Source organism: Drosophila subobscura, chromosome O (assembly GCF_008121235.1).
Source record: "Drosophila subobscura isolate 14011-0131.10 chromosome O, UCBerk_Dsub_1.0, whole genome shotgun sequence".
Lineage (NCBI taxonomy): Eukaryota > Metazoa > Arthropoda > Insecta > Diptera > Drosophilidae > Drosophila > Drosophila subobscura.
In genome coordinates, this window is record NC_048533.1 from 13,700,234 (window position 1) to 13,719,598 (window position 19,365).

The 19,365-nt window shown below is 46.3% G+C and overlaps 5 protein-coding genes across 6 annotated transcripts; 2 read left to right on the top strand and 3 right to left on the bottom strand.

Annotated features, from left to right (window-relative positions):
• Window positions 1-967: 967 nt before the first annotated feature.
• Window positions 968-2,215, top strand: LOC117899285 (ADP-ribosylation factor 1-like). The gene is made up of 4 exons (XM_034809194.1): window positions 968-1,163; window positions 1,233-1,342; window positions 1,409-1,528; window positions 1,686-2,215. The coding sequence occupies exons 1-4, from the start codon at window positions 1,016-1,018 to the stop codon at window positions 1,848-1,850; spliced, it is 543 nt and encodes a 180-aa protein (XP_034665085.1). The 5' UTR covers window positions 968-1,015; the 3' UTR covers window positions 1,851-2,215.
• Window positions 2,216-2,645: 430 nt separating this feature from the next.
• LOC117899286 (dynein light chain Tctex-type) lies at window positions 2,646-3,525 on the top strand. The gene has a single exon (XM_034809195.1). It carries the CDS (start codon window positions 2,832-2,834, stop codon window positions 3,165-3,167), a length of 336 nt encoding a protein of 111 aa, XP_034665086.1. The 5' UTR covers window positions 2,646-2,831; the 3' UTR covers window positions 3,168-3,525.
• LOC117899284 lies at window positions 3,511-4,937 on the bottom strand. Its single transcript, XM_034809193.1, has 3 exons — window positions 4,814-4,937; window positions 4,143-4,761; window positions 3,511-4,075 (listed from the first exon to the last, which is right to left on the bottom strand). The coding sequence occupies exons 1-3, from the start codon at window positions 4,875-4,877 to the stop codon at window positions 3,598-3,600; spliced, it is 1,161 nt and encodes a 386-aa protein (XP_034665084.1). The 5' UTR covers window positions 4,878-4,937; the 3' UTR covers window positions 3,511-3,597.
• Window positions 4,938-5,194: 257 nt separating this feature from the next.
• LOC117898978 lies at window positions 5,195-6,021 on the bottom strand. The gene is made up of 3 exons (XM_034808719.1): window positions 5,547-6,021; window positions 5,336-5,490; window positions 5,195-5,275 (listed from the first exon to the last, which is right to left on the bottom strand). The coding sequence occupies exons 1-3, from the start codon at window positions 6,019-6,021 to the stop codon at window positions 5,195-5,197; spliced, it is 711 nt and encodes a 236-aa protein (XP_034664610.1).
• A 673-nt stretch (window positions 6,022-6,694) lies between these two features.
• On the bottom strand, window positions 6,695-17,333 carry LOC117899282 (serine/threonine-protein kinase D1). Of its 2 annotated transcripts, XM_034809187.1 has the most exons (8): window positions 17,022-17,333; window positions 11,499-12,049; window positions 10,656-10,800; window positions 10,454-10,591; window positions 10,195-10,382; window positions 8,261-9,284; window positions 7,461-8,198; window positions 6,695-7,395 (listed from the first exon to the last, which is right to left on the bottom strand). In XM_034809187.1, the coding sequence occupies exons 2-8, from the start codon at window positions 11,622-11,624 to the stop codon at window positions 7,199-7,201; spliced, it is 2,556 nt and encodes an 851-aa protein (XP_034665078.1). In that variant the 5' UTR covers window positions 11,625-12,049; window positions 17,022-17,333; the 3' UTR covers window positions 6,695-7,198. The 2 variants fall into 2 exon arrangements, with proteins under 2 accessions (XP_034665078.1, XP_034665079.1); XM_034809188.1 differs by lacking the exons at window positions 6,695-7,395; window positions 7,461-8,198; window positions 8,261-9,284 and adding an exon at window positions 9,944-10,091 and having other exon boundaries at window positions 10,122-10,382; window positions 17,022-17,330.
• Between the last annotated feature and the right edge of the window lie 2,032 nt (window positions 17,334-19,365).

Sequence of the window (19,365 nt, forward strand, 5' to 3'; positions counted from 1 at the left end):
AAAGCTCCACTTTAACTAAACTTAAAAGTCTATTGAAATATAATTCTGTACCAATTTTATTTTGGAAATTATTTAAAATGTTAATGATGGACAATTTTAATCTGCAGTAAGAAAGATAATTTTCAAAACTTTTTTAACATAATAGTTGTTTTAATAATTTTAGGCCATGAAAAAGGCCTTAGCATGAAATTCATTAGAGTCACTAAGTTACTTCAGGAAAAATATATAGGAAAAGGGAATAACTTTGTGGGGAACATTTGTATGAAACATTTTTATATTTTCTCAGAAAAATATACTTGAAGGCGAAGTGTTTTGCAATTTCGCAGCTGATGTTTCTATTTCTCAATATCACGTCACACCTCAAGTTGGAAATGCCCTAATGTCTGGCGTGTGCCAAGTTTTTTTTAGGGGACTCTGGGTGTTAATGGCAAATGAATTTTAGGGGACCAACTCAGATCGCTTTAAGAAATATTTCTGGAGAGTTTATATCGAAGTACACGAGTTTATACAAAATTTAATAAAATTTCAAAGGATATTCTGCAGCTACATATATTAATATGCAGTAAAAATGCAACGAGCTATCGATATTGGTAATTCTTCGGGCCTGCCAACTAGCACAAGCAGGGATGATATTCGCATAAAATCGTTAAACAATTTGTTTGTTAGCTGCGATCCAACGACTAACCGCAGATGCGCAGGGCACTGGTAAGCGAGTTGTCCAATTAAATGACATGGGAACTTAATTTCATAAGCGAATTGTTATGACTCAGTTATCAACACGTCAGCTTGTGGCGAACGATTTGACCAAAACAAAAGACAGTAAACAAATTCGATTCAGTTGCTGCAGTCGAACATTCAAATCCAGTCGCAAGTAAGAGCTGCCGGGGCAGGACCGATAAGTGGAGTCCTGCAAGCAATATAAACTGATTTATTATAATTAATTATTTACAGATAATTCTAGTCCGAGCTTGTAATAAATCCAAAGCCAAGCAAGAAGATCATCAAGCAAGCAACTATGGGAAATATATTCGCCAATCTGTTTAGTGGCCTCTTTGCCAAATCAGAAGTAAGAATATTGATGGTCGGTTTGGATAACGCTGGTAAAACCACAATTCTGTACAAACTCAAATTGGGTGAAATTATTTCAACGATTCCCACCATTGGTAAGTAAAATTTGCTGCCAAGCATAAATATTCTTGTAACTCAATCTTTTTTGTATGCACTCTTTGTAGGTTTCAATGTGGAGACTGTTGAGTACAAGAATATTAACTTTACAGTGTGGGATGTGGGCGGTCAAGTCAAAATTCGTACATTGTGGAAGCATTACTTCGTGAATACACAAGTGAGTGGCGGCGGCGTCTCGGATAACGGCATTCATAAGTGTTGATTAATTCTCTTCATCTCACAGGGTCTGATCTTCGTTGTGGACAGCAATGACCGAGACCGTATCGATGAGGCGAGAGAGGAATTGATGCACATCCTAGAGGCTCACGATCTGCGAGTCTTGCTTATATTTGCCAACAAACAGGTAAGCTTGTGCATCAGACCCCACACCTATGTAGATGATGTCAATGACTTTCTGTTATGATTCATACTGCGATTATTCAAAGCGGCACTGACATAACAATTGATTTCCATTTTCGATAATCGTCGAATAATTCCCTTTTGTTCTTAAATCTTTTTAGGATCTACCAAATGCAATGAATGCGACCGAAATTGGCAACAGGCTCGGTTTGCACACGCTTAGAAATCACGACTGGTACATTCAGGCGACGTGTGCTTCCAACGGCGATGGACTCTACGAGGGACTCGACTGGTTGGCTACTCAGATGAAGAACGCTAGTCGATAATTAAACATAATCTAAAACCACAAACACAACCTGATAAATACACAAGCAAAGCGGAAGCAGAAAGAGCGGAAAAACACACCTACAGCAGCAACAGCAACAGCGAGCGCGGGGGCCTTTGTATTATTTAAAAGGCTCTTCCCTTCCTTTTCAGCTCCTATCTACATAGATTCTACATACATACATGTTGTGAGTGATCACTGGATGAAAGTTTATTCGATCAGCCAGGGAGACACATATGGCCAAGCTAACGGTGCTTGTAACTGTTTAGAAAAATGCCCTCCAAATCTATGCAAGAAGACGGCACATACATACATATGTATGTATGTACGTTCATACGTACGAATAAAGTTACCTTATTTACTTAATTTGCTTATTTGTTAATCGAAGCAACATCGGTGGGCAGTTTCGGGCTATTATGCCGTAATCTATCGTTTTACAAGTAGTTCCGTAGCTGCAGATCTTAATCAAGGATGGCTATGCCTCACAGATTGCCTTATTTAGGCTTACATTTATTAATATTATAGTATTTATTGAATTCAACGACGATTTCAGGATCTCGGCTGTTGTAGGAAAAAATATCGAGAGTATCGATAGCGGCAGTATCGTCTTGTGGCTATTGAGGAAATCAAGAAACAGAAAAGATAATAAAGAAGAAATTACTTTTCTGTCAATGATAAGTATAAGACCTTATTTATATTTTGGCCAATACAAAAATAATCATAGAAAAAACATCAAATATATATCGATAGGCTCCTAGTGTAACCGTATTTGGCAAACACCGAAATCTAACAACAAAGTAACTTCCGACATCCCTTTCAGACACAACAAAAAAATTCTTGAAGCAAATTTCATTTTCCAATCAAAGCGTCGACTACGAAACAAAAGCGCGCGCACAACGAGTGAAACAAACAAGCTAGAGAAATTTTACAAAAGTTAAAACATATATTCGACTGATTTGAGCAGTTGCAAGCCGAAACAAAGATGGATGACTCACGCGAAGAAAGCCAGTTCATTGTGGATGATGTGAGCAAGACGATTAAGGAGGCCATCGAGACGACCATCGGGGGCAATGCGTACCAGCACGACAAGGTGAACAACTGGACCGGCCAGGTGGTGGAGAACTGCCTGACGGTGCTCACCAAGGAGCAGAAGCCCTACAAGTACATTGTCACGGCCATGATTATGCAGAAGAACGGAGCCGGACTGCACACAGCCAGCTCCTGCTACTGGAACAACGACACAGACGGCAGCTGCACCGTGCGCTGGGAGAACAAGACCATGTACTGCATTGTGTCCGTCTTCGGCCTGGCCGTTTAGACGCGATTCGCGGATGCGAATGAGAATGCCAACCAAGAAGCAACATAGAAGCAACACACACACCACACACAAACAACTAACTAATAAGGGGGAGGGATTAACAAGATTGCCGCCGTAAATAATATTTCCAGAACAGACAGAAACACACGAACGCAGCCAGGACCAGGACTCGGCCTCGGCAATGAATAATTCAAGTGGAGAGTTACGTACTACACTCGAAACACGCAGGACACACTAATCAGCATTATGTTTACTCGATTTGGGCGCACGCCATCCTGAACGTGTTGGAGGTGTACGCGCCTCGAGATGTTCTTCAATTTAAAATTTAAATCAATAAATAATGTAATGTAAAAATAAACTTTATTGTGACGACCTTGAGCGGTTCGGCCACCTAGAAGTTGTTTAATCGATGCCAAACAGGGTGTCCGTCCTACTTCTTGCGTTGAAAGCGTCGGGATTTTGCCAGGGCCGGCACGGTGCTGGGCAGGCGCAGAGTGAGCACATCGGAGCGGGCCTTGGGTCGGGCATTGACAATGTGGGCGTAGGACTTGATGCGCTCCTTGGTGGTGCGCAGCGTGCGGGAGAGCACATTCACATCGACCTCGTGCTTGTCGTTGATGAGCAGGGCCAGCACAATGAAGTGGGTGAGCGCCTTCTCCGTGCTGTAGTTGGTGCGCGTGCAGCTCTTCGCCACATTGGGATCCTCGAAGCGGTGCCGTATGTCATTCTCGATCTTCTCCGTGATGCGCGACAGCTCCACGCGCTTCATTTGGCGCGAGCGCAGTGCTATCAGCGACTGCAGTGCGTCCATGTAGATGATCAGCTTGATGTTCAGAAAGTCCTGCTTTGAGGTTATCTCTTTGTCCTGAATTGCCTTCAGGCAACCGCGCAGATACTCAGACTCAATGCTGCGGCGGGAAGAAGTTTGGTTACTCCGAGAATCATGCAAATCTCCATTGGGAGTACTGTACTTACGGCAGCTCCTCCAGCGGCGTGGCGTACACCACCTTGGCCTCCTCTTCAAGCATCTGCAGCAGGTTGGCCGGCACCACATCCTCCACGTCGAAGACATCACTGATCTTTGTGGCTGTTTTGTCGAACTTGGGCACTATGCTGGCCAAGTACTCCTCGTTGCTGGTGTTCACGTCCGCCAGTGTGACGTCGTCCTCTTCGTCCTCGTTCTGTCCACCGCCCTGCACCGTTTCGTCTAGGTCCTGGCGCACCACCTCCACATTAACCATCATCTTTTCGCGATTGTCCACGAGGCGAGAGGCCTTGCGGCCGCCAAACTCCTTGAGCAGCTTCTTGGCCGCATGCTCCTTGGTCAGCATTGGCAGCACCTTTTCCTTCTCCTTCTTCGCCAGCTTCTGGTAGACGTTGTTGGACAGCAGCGCCTGCTGCACGGGAATGACTTGCACCTTGTTGGTGCTTTTGTTACGCAAGCAGATGTACGTGTCAAACTGCTGGCTATCCTGCAGTTCGCCAGTGTACAACTGTTCGCCGGCCACGACTGCAGCACGCTTCCGCTTATCCTTTTTGCTCTCCACGAGAGTGAAGTCCGCGGTGCCGCCTAGACTGCCATTCTGAAATTTAACTGCCACGGACGTTGTTACATTTCCCAGAGTTCTGGAGAGATTGTGACTTACGCAGTATGGGCTGGTCATCGTGTTGGTGGCTACAAACAGTCTCAACTACAGTCTTATCGTCCATTTTAATGTTATTTTTGTTTTAAAAATCTGCAGGTATATAAACCGCCGCACGTGTGACAGCGGACTTATCGATAAAATACCGCACGGCCCTCAAAAATATACCGAAATACCGAAAGGAGAAATCTGACCTTTATCGATACCTATCGACAGCGCAACTGTTTGTAGTGATCTAGCAGCACTGTCAACTATTGATGGTAGTGCTGCCAGGCTGTTTTACTAGGACCGTTTATTTCAAAATAGGAATTCAAACAATTTCAGAAAAGAATTTAATTATTTTAATTCGAAGTAACTTAAGTTACTAATACTTTCCATTCCGTTTTAGGTATTTTTCAACACTTGACGATTAAAACTGAAGCCGGACAAGGTGTAATGTTTGCTCTTAACAATCTTCACCACTTGCTGAAAGATTAAAGACAGATCAAGGTCCGGGCTAAGCATTAATATATGGAAGAGACTTACCATAACCAGCTTGATGAGGAACACAGCGAATGTGAGGAAATTAATGCTCAAGATCGCTGTTTCGGGTGGGAAGTCAATTGCTGCCTCATCCATCAGGCCGCGACGCCTGCGCCTCTTTCGGTCCGTTGGCTGCCACAGAACCGCGAAATGTTGCTCTGTGGCAGAGTGGGAGAAAGTCAGCTTCGGCTTGAGATAAACATGAAAAACTCACCAATCATCCGCATGAGATTGTCGCGAAGGTTCTGCAGCAGTTTGATCTTCTTCTCAATGCTCAGCGCTGACTTCTTGATCCAACTGTTCTGCATGGATTTAAGAAACTTGAGGAAGCCGTGCATGCTGGGTAACTCAATTTCGCTATCGTTCTCTCCTTCCCCGCTCTCTGCCGATGGCTCTGTGGTCTCCTCCTCCAAGTTGTTCTCTGTCGAATGCGACGAGTGTCGGCGGGACGTGGTCTCCACCTTGGGGGTCACAGCCTGAATGGGTGACTGGGTGGAGCTGCCCATAATCAGTGCGCTGGTTAGAATATTCGGATCTCCTGCACCTAAACTGAAGCGAATGCGCTGGTACTCAATCCAGGCGGGACTGGGCGTGGTAAAGTCATCCGCTTCCTTGCTTGTGGCTGTCTCCACCCACTCCTTTGGGCCGAGCGCAAATAGAAGGAATAAATTGAATGGAAATAGTTGCATCTTTTCGTTTGGAACGTTTTGAAACTACTGCTGGCAATCGTGGCACGGGGACAACTGTTAGTCACAGCAATGCTCCAAAAAGGGTGTCAGCCGTTGCAAGCCAGCGAGCTTGAGGAAGTTTTTTATTCACTCTGAGTGTGGGTAGATTTGTGGAACGCTGATAAATGATGAAAACTATTCGATTCTTTAACTTTCGTAGAGCTTTTATTGCTTTCTTCCATCTGTTACTCTCTACAGAATAAATATACCCTTGAGTTACCTGCAATTACTGTGCATTAAAATGCACAGATGAGTGAGAGTGAGACGCGAGACATTTACAAAACTCAAATGCAGGTTATAGCACGCACACACTCACGTGTTTTAGTGCATTTGTATGCAGAAATAACAGAGACACGAAGTCAAAAACGTTTCTTGCTTCTCTGCCGCTGCGCTGCGGCAGCCGAGCAATTGTGCATTTGCCATACGAAGTTGTTTCGCAGTGCATAGGCACACGAACTGACGACTGCGCTGCCCGAGATCTGTTCCCATGCACATAGCAAACGTCACGACGCTGCCGGCGTCTTTGCTCAAATGTCAAGTTTACTGTTTTATTCAGCAGTCGTTTCTTTTCTCTTCTCTTTTCTCTTCCATTCGATTTGTGTGCTTTGTGGGCGCTTGTGTGATTTATCTTTTATTATTGATGAATACACGCATGTATTTTGTATGTATATTTGATGTACGTAAGTGTTATTCATAAGAGTTGCCATTAAGGTGGTTAACAAGTTAAAGCTATCGACTAATTTTGATTCTAGAGAAAAATTTAGCACAGAGAGTTTTTTCGTATAGAAGCAGCAGCGAGAGGGAAAAACTTACAAGTCTAGGCGAGAGAGAGAGAAAACATCGAGAGTGCGGGACAAATAAATGTGCACTTAAAGAAAAAACCCCACATCATTGTGGTTATAATTTTCTCCAAGTGCACGCTGAAACTCGTTGGACAAACGCAGCTGCTGCTGCTGCTGCTGTGTGCTGCCTATTTGATGTGGCGACAGAGATGGAAACGCACCCACTTCAGCGCCTTGCCGCTGATGGCCTCCACTTTGGGCGAGTTCTCGGACAGCCGATGGCAGTCGGCGCAGTTGCCTGCCGCTGGATAACTCTCGGTGGTCGGTAGGGGGTTGGGGTTACTCGCGCAACCAGGTCACATGTCACCCGCACAGTCCCAGCGTATGTCATCTGCCTCGTGGGTGAGATAGCGGCCGCCGCCCACCTGCGTCTCCAGGGTGCGCAGGTCTCGGTAGGTTTGCTTGTCCTGCAGCCAGTAGTGCAGCAGGCTCTTGTCCACGGTGTAGCGCTTGCGCTGCTTCACCTGCAGCAGGTTGTTGATCAGATCAATGGCTGGGAAGAAAGGGAAAGGAAGGAAATATGACAAAAATCCGTCAGCAAAGTAAGTTTCCACTCACCATTGGAGGAGATCTCTTTCCAGGGATTCGGTGGATACATAAAGGCGGCATTCTGTATCTGATCATTGATGTCCTCCTCCTCGTTGAAGGGAAAGGTGCCGCTCAGGCTCACATAGATGATCACGCCCACGCTCCACATGTCCAGCGATCGATTGTAGCCTTTGTTCCGCAGCACTTCAGGCGCCAGGTAGGCGGGCGTGCCCACCACCGAGCGGCGGAAGGACTTCTCGCCAATGATGCGCGCATACCCAAAGTCGCAGAGCTTCACCTGCGGAAACTCAGCGTCCGAGGAGAGCAGCACATTCTCCGGCTTCAGGTCGCAGTGGACAATGTTCTGCGAGTGCAGGTACTTGAGGGCAATCAGGATTTGGGTGATGAGAAACTTCGTCACACGCTCGCTGAGGCGGCCGCGCGTATGCGACAGAATCATCTCGAGCATGTCCCCCTTGAGCTTCTCCATGACCACAAAGATGCGCTCGGGCGTCTCGAACATGCGCTCCAGATTGACGACGCCGCAGTGGCAAATGTTCTGCAGAATGGCCACCTCGTTCTTCAGCTGCGCCTCCTGCTTGGTGGGGAACCTCAGCTTGTCGATCACCTTGATGGCCACCTCGCGCTTCGTCTTCTTGTGCACGCCGCCATAGACGACGCCGAACTGCCCGGAGCCCAGCACCTCGTCGGGAAAGATCTGGTACAGCTGGCCCATGTCCTGCACCTGCTCCTCCGACTCACAGCATTCTATAAGAGGATTGGGCAAGAGTCAGTAGAGTGGAAGTAGAGGTCCTGCTGCTGCTACTCACGTGTATTGTTCACATGCATAAAGGCCTGCCGGATGCTCGTCTCCCAGCTCTTGGCAATGTCGCTGCCGATGCCGCTGTCGGGGGGCGGCAGGCGCACCGCCTGCTCCTCCTTGGCGCCCACGAGCGGGTCCTGGCCGACATAGTAGCTGAGGCTGGGCATGCACAGCTCGAAGCAGTAGTTGGAGTCGGGCCGCGGATCGCGATGCGTCTCAATGGAGAGGAGCTCCGCCAGCGGCAGCTCCTTGTGGTACTTGCTGCCCTGCTCCGAGACGAACAGCGTGACTGTCTTCGAGTCGAGGCGCCAGTAGTAGCGCTTCACGGCCTTGTCCAGGGAGGTAAAGTGGACCAGCCACCCCTCCTTGAGGGCCTGGCCCCCGCGCTTCTTCGTGTGCTTCACCGACTGCACGATGCGCATCAGCGGGATGTTGGCACTCGGCGAGGAGGAGGACGACGACTGCGACTGCTCCGACTGCCCATCGCTGGACTTGGTCTCAGCGCCCACGCTGCCGCTGCCGCTGCCACTGCCATCGTCGGCCATCCCACCGTTGACCAGCTCGGGCGGTGAGTTGTGGGCATTGGTCAGCGCCTTGGGCGGCTCCCTGGGTCTGCCTGCCACCAGATTGACGCCGCCGCCACCCATCGCCCCCTTGCCGTACTTCCCGTAGTCCGGCTGCGGGCTGGGCGAGTCCTCAAAGTCGCTGTCGTCGAACTCCTCGCGGAAGAAGTTGTCCCGCTCCTTGCGCGGCGTCCCCTCCCCGCTCTCCGCCTGCAGCTGCAGCTGGCTGAGCTGCGCCTCCCCCGTGCAGTCCAGCGGCACCTTGTCCATGCACTTCTTGTGCGTATTGTACTGACAGTCGCGGCACTGCAGCCCCTGCTTGAACAGCCCCTTCAGCAGCTTCTTGCACAGCTGGCACACCGTCGGTATGCCATAGGTGTGCACCTGGAAGGTGTGCGGAATGCGCAGCACCGTCAGCCCATTCCGGCTGCCCGACGAGTGGGTGCGCTGATGCCGTCCGGGTATGTTCTGGAACGGGCAGAGAAATCTAATTAGCAAATTGTGTGTGCCTCTGGTGTAGTGGCTTTGCCTGCTGAACTCTCTACTGTGGGGCTGATAATTGACTGCAACTAATAGGATAAATTATGGCCAGGACTTTGACGCGAAAGAACGTCAGCGGAGTGTTGCAGATCCCTGGGGTAAGACTGTGCCACCGTAAAGAAAAGAGGGATAATGGAATGGAATGGGATGGCAGTTTTTCATATGAATAGGTGACTATTTATTGAAGAATTCAGTGGTTAAAGTATACGAAAAAAACGAGAAGGGACGTGTGAGACGCTTCTAACGCGTCACAACTTTTATACCCGGTACTCAGTCAGTGTACTTGCAATCTCAGCATTCGGCAATAGGAATAATAGCAGGAAAACTGTATGGAGAAAACATCTAAATCAGAGGCATCTTTTCATTAACTATAAAAGTTGCTTTAAACTCTAAGAGAGAATGAAGGAGAAATCTACAGAATCTAAAGGGAAAACCTCACAGGCAGGCTAGGCTTAGGTTTTAGGATCGGTTTAGTTTTACTTTTCAAGTTACAGAACATTCCCCCTGCTTCAAACTTTCACTCTCTTCTTCAGAGCCGCCCTACGAGTATTTAAAATAGTTGATAAAAGCGTTAAATGATCGATTTAAAGTGTTCACAAAAGCAAAGTTTATTCAAAAATGAAGGGAATAAAGTTGTACAACAAATAAAAGAGTGTAAATACAATTTGAAATACTCGTAGGGCTGCCCAAAAGAATAGTTAACCAAACACCCAAAGACACGCAAACACACACAGATACTAACACACACACACACACACACTGAGAGGGGAAAAACTAGCTGCAGGATGTGCTATCAATTCTTAATAATGTCATTCATAAGGTCCGACATGCGCTTTACCAGTGAACTGCTGGAGTCATTCCGGCCGGTTGACTCCTCGGCGGAGGAGAGCAGCGACTGCTGTGAGCTGCCGGATGGACTGCGTGGCGGCTGCAGGGTGAAGGATCGTCTCGATGTGGCGTCATTCGAGCGGTTGCAATTGTTTGGTATCTTCACCACACAACGCTTGTGATAGTTCTGACCGCAGCCTGTGGGCGGGTAAGGGGGAAAGTACAATGAGGAGACTGAGGAGTTGTCATAAATGTGCGCCCGGACATACCGTCGCATTTGAGTCCCTGCCGCACCAGGCCGAACAGCATTTCACCGCAGAAATCACAGAATGTCGGCCCCTTGTACGAGTGCACATTGAGGCTGTGCGGCTTTAGCGTTGGCATCTCCGACGTCGGATACAGGATGGCTATGGGAGAAGAGACAGACAGACAGTCAAACAAAGATTTAGGGCTGGGGATTGTGGCACTTACGACTGGCTGTCAATACAATTTCGACCAGGGTCTCGTCCACCACTTCCGCTGCCGAATTGATAATGTGCAGCACATTGGGTGTGCTGTAGTCGTGCACAAACAACAGAATCCGCTCCGACAGATACGTGAGGCCGCTGTCCGGTATCTGGAATGAAGTGTCGAACCTTTACTGCCCGTGTCCATGTCCATTTTTGCTTCATTTAACGCTCATTTTTGCATATGTTCTGGTTCGCTCCCCTCCGCCCCACTACATCCACTTATCATATCATATTCGTATCTTAATTGATTGCCAGATAAGATTCAGCGCTGTGCCATATGCACAAAAAATATTTCCCTATCGATAAAAGATAAATAACAAATATGCAATGGAAAAACTCTCTTTGTTGGGTAGAGAAAGTGCCTTAAATTTCTGTGGCAATTCCAATGGTTTTGGTCTACTCCTTGAGGAAACTTTTATCCACTTTCATGTGGCGCAGCTGTCGCTGTCGCCTGGCAGTGCCTCGTTATGGGTCACCGGTTTGCGGCTTGGTTAATTGAATTGGCCATGGGATAACCCCCGCCCCGAGCGCAGTAAGCGAGTCATGTCTGTGTGTTACTTGGACTTAATGAAATAAAGCAATTATTCTGCACACATAGACATTTATTAAGCTCTGTCCCTCTGTCCAGGGGGACTCGGACTGTTAATCGGACTCGCAGGAGCTGCGGCATGTGGAGCTTTGTGTTGACTTGCCCGCTTTCCGGCTCGTCACAGCTGGCAAATAAATATATTTATCCAGCTCTGGCGCGTGTATAATTCAATCTAAATGTGCCTGAATCCCTCATAGACCTTTTTTCTCGTCTTACCTTTGTGTTGATGAAATCACAGGCCATATCCTTGAGTGATTTGAGCGTGAGTGCGGTTACGGGCACGCTAACTGCATCGCGTATGCTGCCAAATTGGAATAGAAATGTCACCTCGGGCCCCTCCATGATGACGGGTACGCTGCCAACGCCAACGCCAGCGCCACTGCCAACGCCAAGGCTGGCGCCGCTGCTGCTGCTGCCGTTGGTGTTGCTGTGGTGTCGTTGGGCCACGGTGGCGGCACTGCTTGCTCTCAATAAAGGATTCTTCTGCTTCCTTTCCCCACTCTACTTTTACGACTGCTGCACTGATTCCTCGACCTTCGTGCGGTCTCCCTGTTTGAGCTTCTTCCTGTTGTCACAAATGCCAAGGACGCAATAACTTTTGTAATAGTTGCCCACCGCTATCCTGATTGCGCTTTCGTTGCTCCTCCTCCTCGGGTTTTGCTTCTGGATGATTCCAATGACGGCTGCTGTTTGTTTTGCTTTGGTCACGGCTCTGCGTTATAGATCCAGCTATAGGGCAGAACTCCCACGACAGTCATAAGAGCAAACTGTAACGAGATTATCGAATAAGCTTTTTTGACAGAACTGAGGGTGTAATTACTGAAATGGCAAACCAAAAGGAAACATTTTGCTGCCTTTGCAAGAGTCATTTGAAACTTTCAATTGCATTTCGCAAGTTTTGCAGGCGGAGTGGGTGGGCGTAACAAATAAATGGAGCTGATAATTAAATGCACAATAAGTCAATTGAGAAGAAGTTCCCATAAAGATTTTATTGACAGGAGTTTCAGAATTTATTGAGCATCTTTTATCAAGTTAAAGTTTTCCCATCAATTCCCAGAGCAAAGTTATGCATCTCTGCGCTGTGATCGCATACTTTACGAGCTGACTGTCTGCTGATTTTTATTTGTGGGAGAGTTAGTAAGTTAGGTCATGGAGCTTGAATGTGTTTGTGGCTGAGAGACAATGGGTCGATAAATAATGCGGCAATCGATTCAGCAAGCCGATTCCATTACGTCCCCCTCAATTGGGCATATTAATAGCCATTATTACAGATACTCGTACTTATTTATATTTGCAACAAAACAGGTTGTTAATGGCTACTGAGAAAAGTCATCGCAGCAGCGCCGCGATCGGGCTGGGAAAATAATGCCTGAAAGATTTTGAGTTCAGTTCTTTCCAATTATTTTCAAGTGGCCTTTGTGACCCATTTACATGGGGGGAATGTGTGTCTGTGTGTGCGTGTGTGTGTGTGTGAGGCATTAAAAAATAATTTATAAATCACGATGGAAAATATGTGCGCTGCTGGCTGGCCATGAAAGGAATGCGAGATGTAAAGACGCAAAAGGGAGGCGGCAACATAAGCGGAAGAACAACAAAACGAAAGCCGAGAAAGAGACTCAAGAGAGCGGCGGCAGCGGCAGCGGCAGCGGCGGCCGCCAAGCAACTTTCTAAAAGTTTTTTTTTTCGTTCCTTCTTCATCTGATATTTGGTTGTCTCTTGTGATACAGGGTATTAAAATATTGACTAGATGATGGACAGGAAGATCAAGAAGGTGCTGGGATGGCGTGGAGTTTGCGAATTTTAATCTCGAATATGAATTCATTAAAATTTAATAAAATTAAGCGCTAATCATTCATTACTGTCTACCAATTTGTTTGTACCCTAATTTGTGCACTGCCTCACTCGAGGTATCTTAAGCTTCGTTACTCGAATTTATCGTTTTGTATTCTTATTTTTTTTACTGTTGCTTTTTGTTGTTTCTTGTAAGTAAGTAGGTGTATCAGTCAAAAGTTGCCTCGCAGCTGGTAGCGGAGTGCGTTTTGAATTTCAATGGCAGCGCGGGAAGGGAAGGAGAAGGTGGAGCAGCAACAGTGGAGGCTGGGTGGGCATCCGCTTAAGACCTCAAGTGTCTGGCATAAAAAAAAAAACAAAATTGGAGCAGAAAATGACGCAGCGCAGAGGCCTAAAGTCAAGGCTAACACAGTCATAGGCACTGAGACACACACACACAGAGCCACTAAAGATATTCAGCCAAATTGGCATTAAGACTGCTTGGTATCCATGAGATACAGATACATTTGACATTTACATAACAACAAGCAACAAGCGGCCTGCCTGCAAATGGAGAGCTTCCACTCTCCACTCTCCGCTCTCCATTCTCCGCTATTTTTTGTTAATAATTTATTAAGCACACACACACACTGAAGGGGACAAAGGGGGCTGGGTGGGAATTGTTTTTAGTGTCTTGCAGCCGATGGATGCCACTTGGCCAGGGTGACTAAGCCTTGCTTCGTGTTCGTCTTCTTTCTTGTGCTGCTCGCTGCTGCTTCTTGCCTCTGTTTTTACTGTTACTGCTGTTTGCTGTGTGCTTCCATTTGATGCTATGCGCTGCAATCGCTTGTCACTGCCATTGTCGCCGCGGCACGTTCTGAGTTTGTTAAGCCAAAAGAGCAACTGACTTGGCCAACTGACTGCCAAAGCCGTTGACGATGCCCCGGCCGACCGGGCTTGGACGTGGGACCAGGGAGCAGGGAGCAGAGCAGAGCAGAGCAAAGCAGGGCCAGACCAGGGCAGCGAATAAGCAAACTCAAAAACCCGTTTTACTACACGCACACAAGCAGAAGAATGTATGCTAAGACAGTGGGAAAGACAGAGAGAGAGAGAGAGAGAGCACGCGAGAGAGACTCGTGTGTGTGTGTTTGTGTCATGAACTAAAGCACTCGACCCGGCATGGTCTCGCCTCTCTCCCTACACCCACCTCGACCATCAGCTAGCTTTCTCCTCTCTCTCTCTCTCTCTCGGTCTCTCTGTGTGCTCTGCTCTCCCCCCTTTATCGTTTGTTTGTTTCCTTTGTTTGTTTGTTGTAACGGCCGCCGCACTCTCACATCTCTCCCTCACCCGCAGCCCTAAGGCTTTCTCTCTATTGCGCCCAAAACCACTCTGCCCTCCCTCCCCACAGCTATTGGCATTTTTGCACTCTTTGCCCTGCCTCGCACCGTCGCGCCCATTTAGCGCCCATTTTCTTATTTCTCTGTCATTGTCAAGGCTGTGCGAGAAACTACCTGTGGGGGCTCGAGCTACGGCTATGGCTACGGTTTCAGCTCTGCCACTGCCTCTGGCCCTGGCCCTGGACCGCCTTTGGCCGTGGCTCTTTGTGCTCGCGTTGATAAGCGATTTTTAGCGTCAGGGCACAAGGACCAAGCCCCCCAAGGTTATTTCCTTTCCTAGATACTGGCCACATTTTCTACAATTTTCTTAGATATTTTATAAATGTGTGTGCAGTGCACTAAAGATGAGCCGTGAACCGTGATTTAATTGTTCAATTTTGCTTTTCAATAATGCATTTTCATTGAGTTTTCTTTAATAAATGTAAGCGAAAGGATAGATGCAGGAAAGATCTGTAGGAAAGTTTGGTAATTTTAGAGAAATTGAAGGGTTTACATAGATTTTTCAAAAAATATTATATATTATAGCAAATTCTAAGTATTAGGAAGTGATCTACTCATTAGGGCCTAAAAACTATTTGCTTCAATCTATCGGTGTTACTATCTGCTAGCATTTGCTCATAATAATTTTAATTTTCTTAGGGAATTGGATATTCGTAGAGAGCGCCAACACATAGAGTAAATAAATAGATTACTTCCATAAAAGTTCCATGTATCCTGCTGTTTTCTAATTCAAAGTTTATTGTTTTAAATTGTATTTCAAAACAAGCGAAAAAATCATTCATCGTACATTACGAAATATTGCCAAATTATTGCCGAATTTGTTTTCAAGTGTTTGGGAATTGAGAAAATCAAGAAACATTTTCAATTATATGAATATGTTCTTGAAATATTTTTAGACTCGACATTTTGGCCGTTAATAATTATGAATAAGTGTATAGAAATGTTCTTGGCATTTTGCAAATGATCTTTTCTATTTTTATTGGCAGCATTGATAATCTACAAATATTTCCATTGTTGTTCCACAAAATGGTATAACAAATTTTGGTGTCAATAATAAAATAAAGCAGAATATGGAAATACTTTGTAGAGGTTCGAAATTGAGCAATGCAAAAATAGACACAAATGCAATTAAAAGATTAATGATGAGAATACATTTCGAAACAATGGGAATTTGATTGTGGTAGCTCCCACTTTTTACACCCTCTACGACATTCTATCTATCCATCTACGGATAACCCCATGTACTCACGCTACCATCTCTATTCCAGTTGAAACTTCAATCTTTGGGCAACCTTTTTGTGGTAACACCACAAAGGATGGCGGCTGCCAAATAAAAAGTTGTTGCAAAGTTTGCTTTTCCTTCTATTTGTTTGGTTTTGGTTTTCTATTTAGACTCTCCGTTATCTGCCACTTTTTAGGTGCTTTGCGCTGCTGCTCGTACTCACATGTTTGTTTGTTGGAATATTATGAGAGTTTTCGTTTCAGAGACAAAATGCAAATAGCCGAAGACGACGCAAAAGTCGCGCGCTGTGCCCTGATAAGAGATTTGGCTGGAAATGGCAACATCATCATCATCATCATTATCATCGATAGATAATTAGTAAGGTGATAATAATTTGAGGGCGCTGGGGGCGAGAACGCGCTGCGATGATGATGCCGGGCTGATCTGTGCCTGATGCTGAGGCTGCCACGACGAGTCCAAATTCCATTACTGTGGGTGGGGTCCAAAGGGAGGGCGCCCACTAGTCATGAATACTACGCCCCCGGCTAGCAAGGGGGCGGAGACAACGGGGGCAACGGTTAACGACAACGGGACCCGCCGAGCTCATGTCAAGTGTGCGACAGGCTGACGCACTGGCCATAAATACCAAGGCCAAGGCACAACTCGAACGTGTTTTTGTTTGCCTTCCTGGCTAAAGGATAACTCAAAGAGGGCGTACAGCGACTAGCATGGGGTGGGCCTAAGTCCGGGGCTGGTCTTGCTTCAAGGAGCGAATAAATATTAACTAGCGCGGGGGCAGGCAAACATTTGCATTGGAGCGGGCCAGCAAAGATCCCACTTATGGGTTGAGCCACAAAAACGAACCTTTTGATACCTTTGCATGGCCATTATGGGCAACAGAGCTACAAGCAGGCAGGGCCTATATATCCTAGAGTGTTTGGGAGATGCTAAAAATCATTAGAACTGCCGCAGCGGTTCAACACGAAGAGAGCCGAGCCGAGAAGGATGGCAGAATGGCCACAGTTCATTCCACTTATGCTCCAAGTGATATAATAATGAGCGAAGGAGAACAAAGGAGAACAAAGGAGAAGAGCAGAACATTACAGTTATGCTCAATGTGATATAATAGCGCGAACTGCGAGTGTGGGCAGGGGGTATGTTGTGTCTTCATTATGCTTCCCGTTTTATTTTCACACTCGATATTTAGATGCAACACTTTTGGGTGCATACACTCAGTACATGGATGTGTTAAAAATTGCATGCAATTAATTAAAATAATAAATATGCACACACACACAACGATACGTTAACGGACACGAAGAGCGAGCGAGAGAGAAGCAACCAACACACCTTTCACTTCCTTCAACTGTGGCCCATTTCGCGAGGCGAAATGCTTTTCTTTCGAATTTTCAATATTTGTTTTCGAGTGTGTGAGTGTGTAGTAATTTTTCGTTTACGAGCACGAGTCCGAGTAGCGGCGGGGAGGGATGAGGGGATGAGTGTGTGTGTGTGTGTGTGTGCTACGGCTACTGCCAGGTTGCCCGCTGTGGCAGCATCGTCGTCGTTGTCGTCGTCGCCTGCGTCCACGTTGTGTCGCTGTTGTCGCTTAGGTTAACGGTAGAAATTTCGCACGTTTTCACTTTGCCTCGGCCGCCGCGCAACTGAAACACAAACTGCGAAAAAGCAGTGGCAGAGGCAGCAGCAACAGCAATCGCAATCGCAAAGCCACAGGCAGGCAGCAGAGCAGCAGCAGAGCACATCCAGAGCACAGCCAGAGCAAAGGAAAAAGCATCCGAAAAGGAAAATCCAAATAAAATGCCAAAGCTCAGCTTTGCTACCGCTCCCAAATGAGACTCAGTCGGGTCGGGGTCGGTCTCGTTCCCGGCTGTTCTCCCACGCGGAGCAACTCTGCTCTCCCGCACAACTCGAGTGGCAGAGCGAGCGAGAGAGAGAGAGAGAGAGCATTTAGTAGTCCAGTTGTTGTGAGTGCCATCCGATTGCCACACTCTTGACGCGTTTCCCTAATCTGTTTTTATTTTAATTCGGATTCTGTTCATCTGTTTATTTACTCGTTCTCTTTGCGTGCTTCGCTTCCCTTTTTGTTTTTTTGTTATTGCCTCAAACTTGGCGTTGTTTACATCAGAGCCGCCAAAGCTTTCGCACAGGTGTTTAAAGCTTTGAAGTTGTAACCAAAAGAGAGAACCAAAGAGAGTGGGAACAGATAGTCAAAGAAGAAGAGCATGCTTTCACAGGGTTGCCAGATGATCAAATGCGAGCTCTGCCTGAGGAAAGTTCAAGTTAATATTTCGGAATTTAAAATAAACAATATTAAAGATATTTTTGTGGGATTACTTCAATGGAAATATTGGTGTATAAATAAATACGAATTTTTGACATAATAATTATAATTTTTATTATTATTATAATCATTTTCAAGAATTTATTAACAATATTTTTAATATTTATATTTAAATTTAAATAATTTGCAAAAAAAATTAATTTTTACCAAAAATACATATATCATTTTTGTGTCCCTATTTTACGTATTCGAAATATTTGCCTTAATCAAAAATCATCAAAGAGAAACTGGTTTAAGAGCAGCGTCCACATCCACTCGAAGAGAGTGAAGCGCTTGAGCTTTGCGACTGTTGCTTCGCTCCAATATTCTCCAAAGAAAGCTTCCTCTACACTGCAAAAAAGTTTTGCTGAATTGACCGCCCAGCGCGACTCCATCTGACGCTCATCATCCTTGGGGGAGCGCTGCTATCGGCCCGTTCCATGCAGCGCGAAAATTGAAGCGCGTAAAATGCATATTACACTAACACGTCACGGCGGAAAGGTAACCGGAAATGCAAAGCTTTTGGCAGCTGGGGAAATGGCAAGAACGTAATCGCTTTTCCACTCTAGGAGCTTTTCATTGCGCCAGCCAGAGGACTGGAGGCAGTAAAAGGAAACAGGGAAGAGCAAATGGGAAAAGGAAAAAGAAAAAGAACTGGGGCAGTCCCTACGAAGCAACTTCCAAAAGGGAAGCATAAAATTGTTCTAGCAACACATGGCGCTTACACTTGCTGCTGGCTGCAGGGGTGGCTGGGTGCCGGATGCCACCCACAGGGTGGGTCTTTGCTGCTGCCAACTGACAACAAAAGCGTGGCACGTAATATAATAAAGAGATTTTCCATAGCATACAAAGCGGCGCTGCGTACAGACAGTTGCATGTGTCCTGGTTATGTCCTCGTCCCAACTGGTTGACTTTGCCATGTGCCGTTCCTGGTACTGGTCCTGGCCTAAGCCTCACATTGTACACTCATTCTTATAGAAATCGGTTTTAACTGAATTGCAAATAATTGGCCTTGCATCGTTTGTGCATGTGGGAGATCTGTATCTAGGTGGGGTGTGCTCTCCATGTGTGGCTTAAACCCTTCTTGTTGGGATGGTAATCAACAGTTTGTTGGCAAGCGTTTGCCGGCTGGCACGAGGCAGAGAAATTTCTCAATTAACTGGAATGGATTTGCCTACAGAATTTACATTTGCAGATGCCACAGGAATTCGGCAATTAAAATAAGGTTTAGAATGCATTGGAAGGCTTAGGCTTAAATGCTGATTAAGAAATTGTTTAACTGCTTCAAAGATCTATGGCTAACATAAATTTCAGCAACAAAATCGAAGCAGCTATCCGCCGGAACAAGCTCATGGA

Excerpts from the sequence above, each read along its gene's own strand:
- LOC117899285 (XM_034809194.1), top strand. The coding sequence starts at position 1,016 with ATGGGAAATATATTCGCCAATCTGTTTAGTGGCCTCTTTGCCAAATCA. Across the intron at positions 1,164-1,232 it reads TTCAACGATTCCCACCATTG|GTTTCAATGTGGAGACTGTT; the intron begins GTAAGTAAAATT and ends CACTCTTTGTAG. Across the intron at positions 1,529-1,685 it reads TTATATTTGCCAACAAACAG|GATCTACCAAATGCAATGAA; the intron begins GTAAGCTTGTGC and ends AAATCTTTTTAG.
- LOC117899286 (XM_034809195.1), top strand. The coding sequence starts at position 2,832 with ATGGATGACTCACGCGAAGAAAGCCAGTTCATTGTGGATGATGTGAGC.
- LOC117899284 (XM_034809193.1), bottom strand. The coding sequence starts at position 4,877 with ATGGACGATAAGACTGTAGTTGAGACTGTTTGTAGCCACCAACACGAT. Across the intron at positions 4,762-4,813 it reads CGATGACCAGCCCATACTGC|TTAAATTTCAGAATGGCAGT; the intron begins GTAAGTCACAAT and ends CGTCCGTGGCAG. Across the intron at positions 4,076-4,142 it reads ACGCCGCTGGAGGAGCTGCC|CATTGAGTCTGAGTATCTGC; the intron begins GTAAGTACAGTA and ends TTCCCGCCGCAG.
- LOC117898978 (XM_034808719.1), bottom strand. The coding sequence starts at position 6,021 with ATGCAACTATTTCCATTCAATTTATTCCTTCTATTTGCGCTCGGCCCA. Across the intron at positions 5,491-5,546 it reads CAATCTCATGCGGATGATTG|AGCAACATTTCGCGGTTCTG; the intron begins GTGAGTTTTTCA and ends ACTCTGCCACAG. Across the intron at positions 5,276-5,335 it reads TCCTCATCAAGCTGGTTATG|CAAGTGGTGAAGATTGTTAA; the intron begins GTAAGTCTCTTC and ends TTAATCTTTCAG.
- LOC117899282 (XM_034809187.1), bottom strand. The coding sequence starts at position 11,624 with ATGGAGGGGCCCGAGGTGACATTTCTATTCCAATTTGGCAGCATACGC. Across the intron at positions 10,383-10,453 it reads GCAGGGACTCAAATGCGACG|GCTGCGGTCAGAACTATCAC; the intron begins GTATGTCCGGGC and ends ACCCGCCCACAG. Across the intron at positions 9,285-10,194 it reads ATGACTCCAGCAGTTCACTG|AACATACCCGGACGGCATCA; the intron begins GTAAAGCGCATG and ends TGCCCGTTCCAG.